Source organism: Schistocerca cancellata, chromosome 2, assembly GCF_023864275.1.
Source record: "Schistocerca cancellata isolate TAMUIC-IGC-003103 chromosome 2, iqSchCanc2.1, whole genome shotgun sequence".
Taxonomy (NCBI): domain Eukaryota; kingdom Metazoa; phylum Arthropoda; class Insecta; order Orthoptera; family Acrididae; genus Schistocerca; species Schistocerca cancellata.
This window is the reverse complement of record NC_064627.1, coordinates 469,727,717-469,747,953: the sequence shown is the minus strand read 5'-3', so window position 1 is coordinate 469,747,953 and position 20,237 is coordinate 469,727,717. Positions and strand designations below refer to the sequence as shown.

At 36.8% G+C, this 20,237-nt stretch overlaps 1 protein-coding gene across 1 annotated transcript in view; it reads right to left on the bottom strand.

The window, feature by feature from the left end:
* Nucleotides 1–8,973: 8,973 nt before the first annotated feature.
* Nucleotides 8,974–20,237, bottom strand: part of LOC126161989 (protein takeout-like) — an 82,103-nt gene continuing 70,839 nt past the window's right edge. The window contains exon 6 of the mRNA XM_049918190.1: nt 8,974–10,253. Coding sequence (XP_049774147.1) covers nt 10,099–10,253 — 155 coding nt within the window. The 3' untranslated portion in view covers nt 8,974–10,098. The remainder of the gene's footprint in view (nt 10,254–20,237) is intronic.

Below are 20,237 nucleotides of genomic sequence, written 5' to 3'. Positions count from 1 at the left end.
GGACTGATTACCTCAGATGTTGAGTCCCATAGTGCTTAGAGCCATTTTTTATGCCGTCCTTTCCCATGATTATTTTTAAATGGATGCACCAGTAGAACTAAGTTTATCTCTCTTTTCTTTTCCTTTTAGGGTATATTCACAGAGTTATCTGTCTTATTCCCTTTCACAGTAAGTCACATTCCAGTCTCTCTTTCCCATCAGTTTTTCAGTCATTTCTTGTGTTAGACCAACCTGATGTCTTTCTTAAATGCGTTTCAGCATCTTTTCGTCAGTTTATGAGTTAGGTACATAAACATCTACAATGTAATTCCAACTCTGACTCAGCATACGCGGGAAGGGCACACTAACTTCGCTCTTACGAGTATCATTAGCGTACAACAGACGACACAAAGTACACCAACTTTCTGCATCAATATTACGCTTCAGCGGTATTTAAAAGGAGGACTACAATATAGATTATGGTATTACCGATAAAACTGTGTAGATCTGGGACTCAAAAATGCGATAATATCTGGACATTTCAGTTTGTTTGCTTATCACGCAAGGAGGAGCAAGTAAGGTATAAATTAATCACAGACACAAAGCCACACTGATGAAACGTGGTAATTTGTGCCTGAGAACATAAAGAAGAAAATTATACTCATGAGATGTCACAAAATGTAGCTTTCCTCCACTTCCATTGCCTAACCAAGCAGGTGGAGACTTTCGTTGTAGAGTTATCAGGTCATTTCAGCCATATCTTAGCGATGTTGTCTAGCAGCAAGGTGTTCAAAATTGAAAACAGTTGGAAATTATCATTATCTTCCTTTGGCTTACGACGATGGTAAATTGCCTGGAAACCTATATCAGAATGTAGAGCTTCTTTGTTTTTCTGATTATTATCTTTTACGCATTTCATATCCAGAAATGAGGGCAAGTTGGCTAGAATTTGTTTTCTCTCTAATCTGACCAAGTTTTGGGTGGGGTGAAGGGTTCCCATTTGGGGATATTTGTATGGGGCTTTTTCCAGTTCCAACAATCTCCTGGTAGCGAACGATAAAACAGTATTACGAATGGCATTTTAACAGCAATTGTCCACTATTCATTCTATTTCAGTGTAAAATATAACCCCGAGAATTAGTGTTATTTACTTTCTGTGATACCGCCTTTCACTATTGAGTTTCTTTCATATATTCGTAGTCTTCACGTGTTGTACATTACCTTAACTTCATTCATTTTGTGTGTTTCATAGATAACAGCTTCTGCGATAAATGTTTTTTTATTTCATATTAGACGTACGCTGATGAGCCGAAGCATTATGATCTGCTCAACAGCGTGTGAGTTCACCTTTGGAGTGCATTACGGCAGCGATTTTGCACGGCATGACTTCCACAAGTTCTTAGCAAGTTTCAAAAGGTATGTGGCACCGGCTGTCTAAGCATTGGTTGCGCAAAGCCCTTTAATTAAAGTTCCGTGGTTTGTGGGCACGAAGCCGACTCGGTATAGCGTTCCAAGCGTGTTCCATCGGGTTCCGATCAGGCGAATTTGGTGGCCATGACTTCAACGAGATCTATTATCATGCTCCCCAAACCACTGTGGCACGAATTTCACCCTGTGACACGGATAGTTATTTTGATGGAAGACGCCGTCGCCGCCGGGACAGACGTTAAGCATGAAGGGTACGAAGGTGGCCCGTAATGATGTTCACGGTGTCCACATTTGTGATGACGTCTTCGATTACTACCACAGGTGCCATGGAAGCCTACGTGAATGTCGTTTATACACTCCTGGAAATGGAAAAAAGAACACATTGACACCGGTGTGTCAGACCCACCATATTTGCTCCGGACACTGCGAGAGGGCTGTACAAGCAATGATCACACGCACGGCACAGCGGACACACCAGGAACCTCAGTGTTGGCCGTCGAATGGCGCTAGCTGCGCAGCATTTGTGCACCGCCGCCGTCAGTGTCAGCCAGTTTGCCGTGGCATACGGAGCTCCATCGCAGTCTTTAACACTGGTAGCATGCCGCGACAGCGTGGACGTGAACCGTATGTGCAGTTGACGGACTTTGAGCGAGGGCGTATAGTGGGCATGCGGGAGGCCGGGTGGACGTACCGCCGAATTGCTCAACACGGGGGGCGTGAGGTCTCCACAGTACATCGATGTTGTCGCCAGTGGTCGGCGGAAGGTGCACGTGCCCATCGACCTGGGACCGGACCGCAGCGACGCACGAATGCACGCCAAGACCGTAGGATCCTACGCAGTGCCGTAGGGGACCGCACCGCCACTTCCCAGCAAATTAGGGACACTGTTGCTCCTGGGGTATCGGCGAGGACCATTCGCAACCGTCTCCATGAAGCTGGGCTACGGTCCCGCACACCGTTAGGCCGTCTTCCGCTCACGCCCCAACATCGTGCAGCCCGCCTCCAGTGGTGTCGCGACAGGCGTGAATGGAGGGACGAATGGAGACGTGTCGTCTTCAGCGATGAGAGTCGCTTCTGCCTTGGTGCCAATGATGGTCGTATGCGTGTTTGGCGCCGTGCAGGTGAGCGCCACAATCAGGACTGCATACGACCGAGGCACACAGGGCCAACACCCGGCATCATGGTGTGGGGAGCGATGTCCTACACTGGCCGTACACCACTGGTGATCGTCGAGGGGACACTGAATAGTGCACGGTACATCCAAACCGTCATCGAACCCATCGTTCTACCATTCCTAGACCGGCAAGGGAACTTGCTGTTCCAACAGGACAATGCACGTCCGCATGTATCCCGTGCCACCCAACGTGCTCTAGAAGGTGTAAGTCAACTACCCTGGCCAGCAAGATCTCCGGATCTGTCCCCCATTGAGCATGTTTGGGACTGGATGAAGCGTCGTCTCACGCGGTCTGCACGTCCAGCACGAACGCTGGTCCAACTGAGGCGCCAGGTGGAAATGGCATGGCAAGCCGTTCCATAGGACTACATCCAGCATCTCTACGATCATCTCCATGGGAGAATAGCAGCCTGCATTGCTTCGAAAGGTGGATATACACTGTACTAGTGCCGACATTGTGCATGCTTTGTTGCCTGTGTCTATGTGCCTGTGGTTCTGTCAGTGTGATCATGTGATGTATCTGACCCCAGGAATGTGTCAATAAAGTTTCCCCTTCCTGGGACAATGAATTCACGGTGTTCTTATTTCAATTTCCAGGAGTGTAGTACAATAGCGCCCTTGACGGTCTGAAGAATGAGGAGGTCCTTATTTCGAGCAGCCGTTCTTGTGGATAATGTCGTATCCGGGCACGACCCTGGGGCTGCTGTAACAATAAACGTGATTCGTACGACCAGGCGACAGATTTCCATTCATTGATGGCCCATTATCGATTATCCCGTGCCATACGCAGTCGTAAGTGACTATATCGACTACATGGGAATATGGACTATGTAATACCGATCCCCATGATCAACACATGACCAGCAATGAGCACTGAACGGTGTACATGCACTGACACTGTAATCTGTCATCAGGTAGGCCACAGATCACCGTTTATTCTGCTTCACAAAGCAGACAGATCTCTGACCTCCACGTTCTGTGATGGACCTGGATGTTCAACATTCGTGCATTCACCGTCCTTGAACCACATTCAGTTCATGCTCACGACAGTAAAATGCTAAGAGCCGACTGCCGTCAGCTATTCCAGGATCCTAAGTCCGAATCGACGGGCCATAACAATCTATCCTTTGTCAAAGTCGCTTTTGTCAATGTATTTGGTACCTGTCCTCCGGAATATAACAACAAACACGCACTATGAATCTTTGGACTCTCGTAAAATCCACGTCAAATTTACAGAGGACATCAGGGGAAAATGTAGAGTCCGGCCATAGGGGTAAGGGGACATAGCTAACTACTGATACCAGGGAGGACATAATAGCGGTGACCTCGAAGATGGTCTTGTGTAGCCAGCATGAGGGTCCTCCGTGGTACCACCGGCGGCGCTGTCGGCAGGTTTCTTTTACTGGGGAAGAACCACGTAGGCCAGTCAAAGTGCAACCACCTGATATAAAGTTATCGGCTTTGCTGAGCTCCGGTGAGACCTGCGTCCAAGGACATGCGCTTCGTTAACGTAGTAACAAGTGGGTCATAAATACAACTATCGCTACAGATGTGGACTTGATTTGGAGTCGTGACCCAGCTGGCTATATAACAAGTATTCTTAGACCACGTGGGAAGTCTGTGATGCATGAACTCCTTGTTGCACTTGTGATTGTTTTGCTAAAAATCAAGAGACGGCAAATTTGGAAGGATGCCTTTTTAAATGTGTTAAATCTGTCGTCAGTTTGAACGTGACTTGCATGGTTTATATCTTTGTGATTAAAAACGCTAAAGTTCTGTGTTGTCATTTTCTGTGTTTTTTTATATAAATGTCTAATTTCCGAAATAACTGTCTTTTGCTGCCTTCTTGACTATTAAAAACTGTTAACATCGCCATAAAAAGAGGTAACAGGAAGTAAGTGTTAATTATGGCTTATATTTATTTAGGTCCTAATTGGACCACACCTCCTTCAAAAACACCAATGAGTATTGGAACTAAAACATAGCTTCATTATAGTTCTAATTTTTTTCTTTCTCTCAGTTTTCATTGCGACGTTGTTTTCCAACGTAGCTAATTATATGCCGAAATTCACTGCCGCTTTACGTAGTAAATTGTTAAGTTACGTGGATGCCTTCAGATCCGACTTATTTTCTACTCACGGTATAATACTTTTGTCTAAAGTATGTAAGCCGTCATTGAACTACGAAAAGAAATATTCCGCTTTTCAATATACTGGTACAACAAACCGAAAAAATGCGGTTTCTAAGGTTGCGAGAAAAGAAGATTCTTTTGCTTCCAACGGCGACCGCAATATCGGGTCGAAAATCGCAATTTATATTCGACTTGTGTAAATCTTTCGTTGATGTCGGAATCACTTTGTGGAAACTACGGAATCCTACATTAAGACAGTTTTTGGAGAAGTATACAAACGTATCAACGCCCAGTGAGTCAAGATTTAGGAAAATGTTGCTTCAGTGAATGTTACGATGAAGTAATACTAAACGTTAAGGGGCTCCTGAAAGGCTCAAAATCATGAAAAGTTCAATTTTTACTTTTTTGCGTTTTCTGAATCTGCAGACTATTACCTTTTAATAGATATATAATTTATTCAATTCCGAAGACTACAACTATTTTTAAATTTTTTTTGAAATGCGTTCTACATGGGCGTGACCCACTGTGGCGCTGTTAAACTGCTGTCAAATGGTGTTATTATTAACGTCCGTGTTCATCAGGTACATTTTAGTGATGTGAGATAAAGTATGTGTTGTGGCTAACCTATTTTCAGAGACTTAGCAGCACCTGAACTGTTGAAAAAGTGTATTCACGGAAAAACTCAAAAACCCAATGAAAGTGTAAATAGTGTTATATGGTCGAGAATCCCCAAGACTGTATTTGTTGGAATAGAAACACTTCACTTTGGTGTGTATGATGCTGTTGCGACTTTCAATGACGGCAACATTGTAAGGTGCAAGGTATTTAGAAATATGGGAATGAAGATAGGTTCTAACATGGTACGAGCGATGCTTGCTTTAGACAAGGAACGCCTTCGGGCTGCAGACAGGGCTGTAAAGAGTCTAGAAATACAACCAAGAGTAAACAGGAGGAGGAACAAGAGGAAGCTGGAAGAGGAGTTTGCAGAGGATGAAGACAATCCATCCTATGGACCTGGAATGCACTAAAAAGTTAATCCAATCTTTGTCGCTAGATTCCCAAAACTTTTATTTTCTAATACTAATTACATGTTTTCTAAGGATCTTCCAAACATATTTGTTTCAAACTTTCAGTAAATGTTACACAGCACCTTCTGCATAATTTAACACAGCCTTTTTCCAAAAACTGTATATTTTTGAATATAGAAATAAAAAATTGCAAAAAAATGTTGTGAATTTTGATTACAATTGAAAAAAAATCATCTTTAATAACTGAACTAAAATTTTGTAAAATCCCTGTGTTAAGTTGTAGCCCATATTCCAATAAATAATCTGTAAAAAGTTCAACTTCCTACCTCAAATACTTTGTGAGGAAAGATGTAATTTATAAGCGTTATTTTAACATTGCAAGTATAGGGCGTTCCGGAGCCCCTTAAAGCAAAGTAGGAAAATGAAAAGACCTGGATTTCAATTGACGAGGCAGATTATCCTATGGGTCAATTCATTGTCCGTGTCATATCTTTTTCATTAAATCCTAAAAGAAGTGAATTAATAAAACCATTCCTGTATACGACAGAGAGTCTGAAAAAAGTTTACAATTAAATTAACTCAAAGTTATTTACCAATTCATTATGGGTAATGTGACCTGAAGAAATTCAATACAACAAGGATTACTTTTCATATCAGACACTACACCAAGTACGAAAAAGTTTGGGACAACTTTAAAAAGCGTTATTTACATGGTGTCAGAAGAGATACTAAGCTTGTTTCCGGATGTCGCCAAATTCATTTTTAGTGCTAAGAAGATCTTTTTGACTGCCCCGTCAAAGATTCAGAAAATTAAAGGCATTACACCATCGATATCTCTTCCCCTATCATAACAGGACGGCGAACAGGAGTTTCAGCAGTTTACTACACTTTAAGTTTCCTGAGTATGACGAATGTGGAAACCGCTGCAGAGGTTCAAGCATCTTTAACTGTAGCAACAAATGAACTTCTCGAATCTTCCGAAGTGAGAACCGACTTAACTTTCATTGTGGCCGAATTTGATTTGCCAGTATTAAGAAACAGGGCAGCCTTTGATGAAGTCAGTAAAAATTGTTGATGATGCAGAGTTAAGCTTGGAGAGTATGCCAGGGAAATGGGATTCATCACTCGTACTTTGGAAAAAGTGTAAAACGGTGTATTTGAAAACTGCTGGTCTAGACAAATTTAGAAACATTACAAATATTCTACGAAATGACAATTCTGTTGCAGCAGAAACAGACACTACAATAGTTCAGTGTTTTAAAGTTAGTCCACTACCTCTGTAGACGTGGAGGCGTCATTTTATCAGGTGAAAAATATGTTATCTGACAGGAGACTCTATATTACTCTAGAATATTTAAAAAGTTTTGGTTCACATGCACAACCAATAAAGCTATAAGGCAATATAATACATAGGCTTCCTAGAAATATTTTCAATTTTCTGATAAGTACAATAAGCATTTTGTTTAAAACTTCAGGTAACTTTAAAAATATAACACAACATCGTCTAAATAATGCAATCTTGTAAATAATGGGAATAGCTTAGTTTCTCTGCATTGCCTTTTATTGCCTGTTCTAGCAGTTTATAATCCCTTTTTGTCCTTGTAGTCTTAGGTAATAATAAGTCCATTAATCGTCATCCAATTTTCTTCTGAGAAGCAGCAATTAATTTCAGTTTCCATATTAGTAATTTTTGAGAACATCTATAGTGGAGAAAAGTGGTCTGGTAAAAAGTACTTCAGAAATGGGCACAAACAGACTCAACAACAAAAAAAAATTGTTTTCTGACAACTTGTTTCGGTCAGTTTTTGACCACCTTTGGACCCTCTTACCACGAACATTAACTGCAGCAGCAGAGGTTCGTGTAGTTACAACGTCTGCTTCATTCACCACCACTGTCTACCATCATGGTTTGATGATCTGAAGGTTGTCAAATACTGACCAAAACCGGTTATCAAAAAATAAATCTTTTTTTCAGTCGAGACTGGTTGTGTACATTTTTAAAGCAATTTCGATGTATTTTATCACTGGTATGAATATCAATCTGCACTAATTCAAAATTCGTAGAAAAACAATATTCGTTTGGTACTGCTATGTTCTCAATTCGCAACATATGATTTCTGTTGACCGCCTGGACGAGCCTGACACAACAAATTACGTAAGTGTACCAGCTTCATTCAGCCTTGCATTCACTGCATCTTTGATATTCGTGGATCCTTCTGAAAACAGTCTGTGGCTAACGATTCAGTCATTGTCATTGCTGAATATCCCTAAATAGAGCCCACAGCTAGGAGGTCTCGTCCGTGAAAGAAGGAAAAGGAACTTTTATAAATTTCTGGGGTGTGTCCAATACTGATTTACCAAGTAAAGTTCATTTTCCCCCAATTCTTTTATTTCTCCTGTGTCTTCCTCTATTGCTGTAAAAGGTCCATTACAACGAGCTACTTGTTTTCTTTGATGAAAATAATTGTATCATCTTAGGAATGTACCATTCATCCATCTGATATTATTCAGTTTTGCTTTTTTTCTGATTATGTTTCAAATTTGTGCTCTGTACTTCAACTGAGCTGTTGTCTCTTAACTGTTTCAGCTCAGTATCAAAACTGAAATTATCGTGTGTTAATAATCTATACAGAAAATAGTAATTGGTATTAAATTAGATTAGATTAGTACTTGTTCCATAGATCATGAATACGACACTCTGTAATGATGTGGAACGTGTCAGGTTAATAAAAGGCGTCTGTACAAGATATTACATTACACAAAATATTACATGACACTCAATGTTTTTAATTTTTTTGTGAGGGTTGGGGAAATTACCCAGTTATTATATCCAAAAATTCATCTAATGAGTAGAAGGAATTGCCATTAAGAAATTCTTTTAATTTCCTTTTAAATGTTATATGTCTATCTGTCAGACTTTTGATGCTATTAGGTAAGTGACCAAAGACTTTTGTAGCAGCGTAATCTGCTACCTCTATCTTTTTCATAGCAATTCAGGTTTCACTGATTTGGTTTCATTGAGGAAGTTTTTATGTAGTTTTCTTGGCAAGAACAATTATAAATAAGTGCATAAAGAAAGAGATCTGTATCAAGATTGTCTAACGATATGAATACTGTTTGGAGTCTAGCGATTTCTTGAGAACACTGTCTGACCTTAGTCTTTTTATATAAAATAGGCAATGTGTTTGGGTTTTTGGAATGTTCCTTTGTGTCCCACATTTCATAACACATACTGAGGCAAGGAAATGTTCCTTTATTAATTAAGTTATAAATACACATGGGTTTCATATCACATATATAAAACATATTTATATACATTTGTATCAACTATATACTATATCAATTTCAAATTTACATTTTTAGACATAATGCAAAAAATGTATTTTTTGAAAGGAAGAACTGCTTTAGCAAAGCACCGTGATTACGTGCAGAATTGTGAGTTTGGTTAGTCATAAGCCTCTGAATGAATATTGCTCACAATGTCTCGGATTTCTCCATTTATAAAAAATTTAGGTAAGGTACCTGAAGGACACAAGCGCAAGTCAAATTTCCGAAACTTATAATATTCTTTTCATTCACCTTTTCTTCAATGTGTGAGGAAGCATTGATTGACTAACATGCATAATCAATTATAAAATACTATAATTCTTAACAGACATCAACCTGTGTAACTTTTAGCGCTTTACTAACTTCTGCACATTGGTATTTTAGGGTGATTCTTCTCTAGCTTAAAAAAAAAGCTGTACAAATTTACATTCTTATTTACACGATAAATTATAACGGGGCAGTAATGAAATACCCACTTCAGTCTATATCCGTGGACTCACATATCCCTCTATCCTATTGCAGATGTATCTGAGGATGTATAATAATAGAATGTCATCATATGATTAAAATATTTGAGAGTGGTGCGAAATGATGATTGTCCAAATCTGTTATTTTCCAGTTTGTAAGAGCTAGTATTGTTGTTCAGTAACCAAATGGAACAATGAACGTCTTCTGCACTCAGTCACCTTTACAGGTATAATTACTTATTGTAATTGTACGTACAAATAGTTAAAATGTTTCTAGGCATTTCGAAGAAACTGCAGTCGCTACATTTTTGTAGGACATCAGTTGTTTCTGTAATTTGCACTGCTCGGAATATTGGGATTGGCAGTACATTTGTAGTGACAACGTTTGAAGAAAGGGGAAAGTGGGGCTTGATCGAGGTGAGAATGGAGATGGAGAGCGAGAGGGGGGGAGAGAGAGAAAGAGAGAGAGAGAGAGAGAGAGAGAGAGAGAGAGAGAGACCACATTGGCAGTAGGTGGACGGGCGCGAGGTTGGAGCATGTCGTTGCAGTGGGGGGTGCCCCGGCCTACTCGTCTGGGAAGAGCAGGTTGAAAGGTATCCTCGCCAGCACTTTGTTCGCCTCGTTCCTCATCACTTTGTCCCAGCCCTCATTGGCAAACGGCAGCAGTTCGGTGTACAGCACTGGCCAAAATTCGTTGGCAAATGCCAGTGCCGCTTTGTCTGAAACAGAATGGCTTTGCGTCAGTAAAACTCTCTTGGTTTCTATCAAACGATTCATCCATTTGTTTCATTGTTTACTTATTCAATTTTCATTTTGGGGCGCTCTTGAATCAGGAAACACATATATTTTCGAAGCTTAATTTTCAAATTCTTTAATCAAATTACATATGTGTATCACTGCTTGAACAGGTGATGTTAAGAAATAATTATTGTAGTGTGGTAATAATGATAAGAGAAGGAATAAAAACAATTTCAAAAAATACAGATCACAAGCAAAAATATTAATTTTTGGCAACTGCAGTAATCAGAGGATATAAGGGTGAAAAGGCAGTGACAGCGACTGCAGGTGATAAGAAAGAGAAAAGACAGTGTTTCAGTAGATGATTGCTTGGGTGAGGTGAGGATGAACGAGGTTAGTCATAGTGGACTAACCTGTTGACAACTTTACTGGAAAGTTTGCTGTTGTATAAGAGAGATACCATTAGCTGTTTTCTAAAACTAGATTTTCTTTTAGTTTCTATGAGATTCTGAGATGGGTCGTCTTTGAAAAAATAAGTTGTTGAAAGGTGATCCCTAGGAACAAGAATTAAGTTTTAGATCGAAGAAAAATAAGAAGGGCTGTATGAGCTGAGAAGAATACAAGACAAATGAAAGTAACACAATATCTATGATTCAATGTGAAAGATTTGTAAGCTAGTGGCACTACAGTCCTGGGTTGAAGAAATGTGTGAAATCTCTTTGATATGTACTTCCTACTGACACATCTGTTTGTGTATTTGTTTGCCCCATAAATGGGTTTTTGTATTTTCCCTCACTAATGCAGAATGTAAAAAAAAACTGTATTACATACATGGACAGCTAAAAAAAGCTGTGTATGTGAATAACTGAGAACTGCATAATTCATACTTTGATGTCAAATTATTCATAATAGAAAAATGTTTATGTCAAGTATGGAAATAAGCATTTACTACTTACTAACAAACTATAGCATTGAAACTATAATGATATTTGATTATACTCATATGGATTCCATTCAATCTTTTACTACATATAAGTAATGTTTCTTGAGTGTTTTTCTCAGTGTGTCTCTAAATCCATTCTAGTTTACACATAGATTGTAAAATAACTTACTATACATGAATACCTCTATGTGTCTGACACTACCATGAGGCTTATGCAAATGCTTTTCCACTATAAAAATATTATTTGAGTAGTGGGTTTGGTGTTGGTTCACTTTGATGAATGAAACAGACATTTTGAAGGATATACATACAAGGTACTGGTAAGACATCTGGTTCATGTAATAGGTTGTTGGTACTAGAGGGTAATGAAAATTCCTTCCTTATTTTCATACATACTTTTCTGCATTAGGAATATATATCTGTAATTCACACCCCAGAAATGGATACCTTATGAGATGAGTAATTACACCAATGAAATCACATTATTTTGAGCATTAATTGTTTTGACTTGGTTCAGGAAACAAACTGTAGTGAAAGTTACTTCATCTGCTTGAAAGTCTTTATTTATGTGTAAGGTATTTTAAGGTGTCATCTGTCCACATACTTATTTTTTTTTACTTTTCTTAGTTGATGAGGGTATTGTCAATGACTATACAATCAATTTCACGTGGTTACTGTCGCAAAGAAGTAAAATTTGTGTATGCAACCTTTGCTTTGTTCAGTAACACTTTCCTGATATTAAGGAAACTTATTGCCCTGTGGCTGGTGTTATCAATCATTTCTCTTAGTTCTTCTAGCAAGTAATTAGAGGGGACATATGTGTCACCACCAAAGATTACAAGCAACCCATTGTTAATGTAGCTTGAAGGTGATCAACAAAAACTATAGAGGCAAGTGGACTGAGTATTGATCCCTGTCACATTTGCTTGCTGGACTGTACAGTTTCCCCATTTTGTGGTGTAATTACTACTCTTTGTTTTCAGTGTTTGTATGTGACCCTTATCCCATAAATTAGCATTTTTAGTAGTAGTAGTAGTAATTCATGGCTTATGAGATAAAATGCCTTGGTGAGATCCAGCACTAAGTGGAGTACATATTTCATTTAACAAGGAGTGTATGACACCATAACAGACGTTCCTCTACTGTAGCCAAACTGTTGTTGACTTACTAAGCAGTTAAAAAAAATTAAAACCTGATCATATATTGTTTTGTCAATGGTCTTTGAGAGATTTGGTAAGACAGATGTATACTTATAATTATTTTTATGAATTTTAAACAATGGAATAATTTTTGCTGCTTGAGACCATTAAGAACTGGCCTGATTGAACAATTAGTTATGTCACACAATGGAGAAGATATAACAGGCCACATTTGTTTTAACACATTGTCAGATGTAACATCAAAGTGACTTATGTGTGAATTTTATACCTGTTTTATAATTTTCCAGATTTTACTGGAGGGAGGAACACTGATTTTACTATCCCTGCTACTTCCAAGCATTGTGACACTGCAGCTATATTGATGAAGACAATTTGTCACCAATGCTTGTTAAATGAAGGTTTAAAACCTGTGATATTGGCTTAGGATTGGTTATTTTAGCTTCTAAATGATTAATAAATATTAATAACTCATTCTTGGATTTTAATCTTACAGTGTTATTTATAGTTCTCCATGTGGCTTTAGCTGTGTTATTTCAGTTTGTTATAAATTCTCGGTTATATATTTTCTTGGACTAAGAATTAGAAGTTTTATTAGCTGCTGAAGTACCCAATATATTCAGAATGACAGAATGTGGTTTAAAGGAGACTGAATTAAAGGTTTTCAGTCTAATTGGATGCAAAACTGTAGCATATTATTGCAAAACTGATGATAAAAGTGGGGGAGTAGCAAGATATGTAGACAGCAAAGTAGAGGACTGAACTCCACAAAAGATCTCAAATTGCACAGATTTTTACTTTGGAGCAGCAGTAGTACAAATGAAGTTCACAGAGGTAAAATATCTTTTAATAGGAAAATATCGATCATCTACCTCAAGTGTTGAAAGATTTTTATTAGAAGTTGATGTGCTCCTACATAAAGCCATGAAGAAATATATTTATTTCTGTAGTAATAGTAGGTTACTCAAATATAGCTTAGCTGAAAGACAGTGGCTACACAAGAAGTTTTCATAATAGTATGAGGACATTCATTTTCTTGTAAAAACTCCAATAACATATATAGAAATATCAAGTACATTAACAATCCATATTCTCTCAAATACACCTAGAGACAGACAAAATATCAGGTTGTGAATAACATTATCGCAGACCATTTTGGACACAAAATTGAACTGAAAAAGGATATAAGCAGTGAGGACAACATAGTGACTAAATTTAGTCAAATTAAATTTATTGCCAGAATCTGAAAAGTGGAATGATGTATACACAGAAGCCAGCAAAAACACCACATAGATGTAGCTTGTTCTAAAATACACAGAAATACTTGGATTAAACCAAGCAAAAAACAGTACATCATAAAAATTTAAAAAATGGGAGGTGTGGCTTACAAATGCAAGAAGAAAGCATAAACTATGATAATAAGAGAAGCAATGGGTAGTCATGAAGACCTTGAAATCCAAAATTCTTCTAGCTTCTCTAAAATAGCCTGGAAATTAAATAAATGAGAACAGAAAAGATTCACATGTCTTAAAAAATATAAATATAATACTAAAAGAGATTGGGATGAAGTGACAGGCTCACAACAACTGTGTAATATTTTCAATCAGCATTGTATTGCTACAGTGGAGAAACTTCTGAAACGAAACATAACAGAAGCAAAGAGTATGGAAAGTCCCAAAAGGGTGGCTGAGAGTTTATACCTACACCTTACTGATGAACTGGCAGTTTCAAAAATAACTGGAGCTCTAAAAAGTAAAAATACAGAGGGTCTGGATGGCACATCAGCAAAAATTGTTGAAATACTATGCTAGCTATTTTTCAAAGCCTCTGACATTCATGATAAATTTAGTAATGAAGGAAGAAGCATTGGCAAAATGATTAAAATGAGCAAGGTGGTGCCAGTATTTAAAGAGGTGGAAAAAGAAGGTCCAGGAAACTATAGACACTGTGCTAGTTTCCTTTCAAAGGCTCTTAAATACCTGATCAATTCAATAATGAAGGTAGGAGTGTTCCCAAAATGTTTACAAAGGAGCAGGTAGTGCAACTATTTAAAGCTGGGGTAAAAAGAGATCCAGGAAACTACAGTCCCATAACAATCACAACTGTTCTCTCTCAGTAGAAGCAGTGATTAAAGATAGAATTATAAACTTCATAGGAAAACAAAACATCGTAAATGAAGCACAACATAGGTTTAGAAAGGAGATATCCACTAAAACTGCATTGGCGAACTTCATAACACACGTCACTGAGGCCCTGGATCATCAAAAGAAAGTATTTACTGTGTACCTAGACCTCTGAAAAGCTTTTGATTGTGTCTGTCATAAAATTTTGTAGAGATACTGTACTGCTCTGGCACAAGAGGAAAAGCTGTGAATGTTATAAAACCGTTTGTAGAAAACAACAAATGAGCTGAAATAATACACAAATCCACACATACAGAGAAAAATGTCCACTCTGATACTCTGCAGATAAAATATTAAGTAGTCTTGTCTATAAATGATATGTCCACTGCAGTAAATGAAAAAGTGATTAGGCACACTGATGACACAACATTACTTCTATGTAGTGACTCAACGAAGAATTTGGAAAAGCGAGCTTGGGAGAAGAGGCAAATGGAGACTGTTACTTTAGATAAAATAATTTACTGATCAGCAGGAAGCAAACAATGTGCAGAAAATCAGAAACAAACAGAACTAATCCCTCAGGGGGCTGTATTCTCACTATTGGCGATGTAGACTTAAACAAAGTGGACAGTAATAGGTTTTTGGAAATAGAAGAGAATAAATTTCTGATTTGGGAAAACCACATTGATAAGATATTTTCAAAAATAAGTACAGATATATTCTTAATGAAAAAAATGTGCTGTCCAGTGTACACAAAAACCTTGCTAAAAATGTACCACACATTTATCTTCTCACACGTATTGTACAGTATACCAATTTGGGATGGAGCAGCAGATATGTAATCTAGAGAATTTTAAAATTTCAAAAGAAAGCCATCAGATTCATGGCAAAATTAACACTATGGGAATCCTGCAGAAACACATACAAAGAATTTAAAATATTAACTCATAAGCAGCAAAAGGTAGAAAATGACTGATATTGACTCTACAAACTCAGGAAGCTAATTTTATAACAAACTGCCACTTAGCATGCAGAGCACAAAGGAACTGAGCACCCTCAAAGGAAAACTGAAGGAACATCTCATCTCTGGACATTGGTATAAGGTGAAGCAGTAGTTGCAGGCAGATCAATAAGAGAAATGTAAATATAGGTGGAAATGGAGTAAATCAGTTCCTTTTTCTTGTGGAAAGTTACTGAAAGAAGGAAAGGAAAACAAAGTTCAGTGCTGAAAATACAGAAAACATATAGAGAAAACGTATTTTGTGCAAATGTCATTTAAATGAGTTTTGTCTACACATAAATATCTAAATTTTCTGCAGTACAGATAAAAATAAATTACCTAAAAGACTAATCTCAGTTTATATAAATGTATTTTACTGTTTTCAGCCATATAGCAAAAACAAACAACTTAACTTTTCCTTTTGTATCGCATAGTGTTATGTAAATTAATGCATCGTACTAGCATATACCGTCACTGAAAGTTACTATATTATCTGTTAACATTATATAAAAAATTTTATTGTGTATAAGTGACAAATTTAGAAGGAATTTGTTCTGTACAAAATGGGCACCATGACATGTACTGTATCATTATGAAATATGATCAATTGACAAAAATAAACTATAACTATGATTTTTACTGAGCATTTTCTAATACTGCTGGAATAAGCATCAAATGATTTTTATGATGTATTTTTATTCTGAATATATAGTAACCTCTTATTTTTGCAGTATGTGTGCATAACTGGGGCTATCAAGTGGTTTTATTTTATTTTAGGGCATTGATTTTAATGTGAAGGCCACATAATAATAGTTCTGTAGTGCTCTAATGGGAACATCCACCTTTGACAGCCAATATCACTAGTGGAGTAAACACATTGCCAGTCTACAGTCGAAAGTAAATGCATCAGCTTAGTTACTATGTCTGTTGATTTTCAGTCTTCTTTAAATCAGATTACTTACAAATTTTGATCAGACCAAATACTCCATTTCTGCCTTGTGAGGCATTGTCGAGGTATGTGAGAAAATTTAGAATGGTTTATATATTAAAATTTTCTACCAGTCAATGTATACAGTGAATGCCTATATTGCTTACATAACCTACACTGCATCCCTTTCTTTACTGAGTCGAGTTCTCATTATGTAGTGAGACTGATTTCTTCCTTTTCACAAACTGCTTAAATGTTATGTGGATGTGGTAAATAGCTCAGTTTCATCATAGTTGTTCTCAAGGTTATGCTAATAAGATTATCAAAAGAAGTGTATACCAGAAGAGTATCTATTTTACACACCTTATACTTCTGTACTGAATAAACTCTAGTAGTATAAGGTGATTAATTCGTGCCACCAGGGCCTTATGTGTTCAAAACATTAATACTATTCTGTCAAGTAGTCAACTTGTAGTGCAATAATGCTTTTAATGTTTAAAATTACCTACATGAAAACTGTGCTTTCAATTAAAATTATTGCTTGAAATTTTTACTGGGCATTCCACTGACGAAAGAAATTGTGCTTAGGGCTATTCTAAATCTGTGACCATTTATAACAGGGATTGTGGACCACAGAAAAAGTAAAGGTTTGGGATGTAATCTGCACTTTGATATGAGATTTTCACAGAATGACTAATGATGACTGATGGGCAACATATGTAGCTATAGAAAAGTCTACTTGAGAAACATAAACTTTATAAACGTGCATTGTGGTCTTCTGTTAACCACTTTGACATTTTAGCACTGTATTAGATTTGCTGTGATAATTTAGTCCTTCATTTCGATGACTAGATGGTCAGAACAAGGCCACAATATCAGAAATAAATGGTTCAGCAATTTAGAATATGCAGTGTTAACAGTCTTAATATAAGAAGTAAAAGAGATAATCAAGAAGCAGACATGAACAGGCTAAAGTTAATTGATCACTGTGTTACTAGCCAAGTAGAGAAACATGGTGGAAGAGAAATATATAAATAGATTCCATTGCACTGCATATATTCATCATATGCAGTGGTTGCTAGAAAATGTTAATACAGAAACAATGTTATGAAAGTACATATTCTACTAAAAGATAACATAACATTAACATAATGAGTTTGGTAGCAGTGAAAGAGAAATAAACAGGCTACATAGAGAATCAAACAGGAGATGTAAATGAAAGTGAGTAACCAAATTAAGGGTGAAGATTATAAAAGAAAGGAGAATTGTTATTAATGTGTATGTAACACCAAAAATACACTGCTGTGAGCAATATAGTGAAATAATTTGTCCACACAGATCTGTGCCACAAAACATCTCTATCAAGCTCAGTACAGATCAACACCATCAACTCTAAAGCACAACATCACAAAATTTAGGATATATGTGAAAAGACTGAATATCTAACATGGTACATTAAAGATTCAAAACTTAATAGTCATGGGAGAGTTTAATATGACAGCATGCGAGGTAAATGAACTATGGGTGTATTACATGTTACAGCATGGTAATGGATGAAGAGACAGGCTTCTTCTGCATTTTCTTTGAAATACAAAATTCCTCTTCTTCTAATAGCGAAAGGACAGAAATTATGCTAGGAAATCACTAAGTTATACTGAATGGCAGCTGCTGGAAGGGATGATAGTCAGACAATACTTTGAAGATAAAAACCTATGACTGGAAAATGTATAGACTAAGACAGCTCTGCAGCTTGATAGTCACATGTATAATCTGGTAATAACATAATGTACAAAACAACAGAAACAAAAAATTGTAATGATCAGTTTGCCTTAGGAAATATTAAATTCGGCACAGATCTTACTCTTAAATTTAATTTTATTAAAGGACTATATGCAGAAAATATATTTTCATTGAACATAGATCTAGTTACATATGTGAAATTTATTTATGTACATTGGCAGATCTTCATAGGTTAGGCAAAACAGCAAGTACCTACTACAAAAAATAGTTACAAGTACATAATGGCTGACAATCTTTACTGTCTATATGCAGTGAATGCTACCAACAAAACGCCATTGGCAGATTTCTATGTTTAAAAATGATAAGAACATACTCATACTGAGGGAACATAGTGTCTGATGAAGAAAGTACTTCAGATAGACAAAATGAACCAACTGTAATAATTTGGTTATAGTAGGGAGAGTTGGTGTATGTTTGACAGATGGATATATGTTGTGCCATAATCACACATAAAGATCAGACTGAAAATATAAAAAATACAAATGCAAAGAAAAAGAAAGATTTAGGCTTGAGATGGGGAGCTCTTATCATCTAATTTAGCAAGATTTGTAAAAAACAACTCTCAAGTAAAGCAGTAGTTGCTACTGTGAATGCATCGTGATCATTAAGATATTTTTATGAATGCAAGGGTTCGAAGATTATTCAGTCCATGAAAAATGTATAAAACAGGATGCATAATTTGATAATATCAGAAAATTTCTGTTCACACATGCACATAACACATAACAAGATAAATGTGAGATAAATCACACATTAGCCAAGAAACTCATGTATTTAAAATTATTATGAGAGTAACAGGGGAAATAATAACAAAAATATGAACCAAACAATATTAAATGCAGTTATTTTTAATGAAATGATCATTTGTTTTTATATGAAATAAATAACTCTGTAATAATGATGAAACAGATGTAATAAGCAAGGAACAGGAAACCATCAATGCCTGGACATAGTTCCTGCTTAAGCTATTTTGTTACATGTTAACCTTCATATATGAGTCATCACAGCTTCACAGCTTATGTGTATGTTAAATAAGTACAAACAATTTCACTAAATGGAAGATAAGATAAGTAAGTTTTATGAATAGGTTTCATCTACTAACAATTTTAATTTTTAACACTGACAATGTGGAATAAAATTGAAACAAAAGTCACAAATTTAAATAATGGCAAATTACTTTTTACTTAACTTCCCAATCAAACAGTCTATCGCTAATTTATAGCCATGCACATCCTAAGAAGCATGTTATATTAAATCCCAATTTCTATTGGAATTCTATTCAAGATAAGCATTGTAGAAACAACTATCAACTGATAATATCAGAATTACATCTAATCACAATATACAGCAGTAGATAAATCTGATCCATACAAGAAGTTGGTAAATAGTCAACGAATTTCAGCCCCATTTATTAAAAGCCTTGATATATTTTTACACCAAAGTTTCAAGAAGCTAACAGTCATTGGAAACATTGTAGAAAATAAACACTCAGTAACACTTTGTCGGGGAAGTTCAGTTTGGATTCCGTAGAAATATTGGAACACGTGAGGCAATACTGTCTCTACAACTTACCTTAGAAGAAAGATTAAGGAAAGGCAAACCTACGTTTCTAGCATTTGTAGACTTAGAGAAAGCTTTTGACAATGTTGACTGGAATACCCTCTTTCGATATCTAAAGGTGGCAGGGGTAAAATACAGGGATCGAAAGGTTATTTACAATTTGTACAGAAACTAGATGGCAGTTATAAGAGTCGAGGAGCATGAAAGGGAGGCAGTGGTTGGGATGGGAGTGAGACAGGGTTGTAGCCCCTCCCTGATGTTATTCAATCTGTATATTGAACAAGCAGTGAAGGAAACAAAAGAAAAATTCGGAGTAGGTATTAAAATCCATGGAAAAGAAATAAAAACTTTGAGGTTCGCTGATGACATTGTGATTCTATCAGAGACAGCAAAGGACTTGGAAGATCAGTTGAACGGAATGGACAGTAGCTTGAAAGGAGGATATAAGATGAAC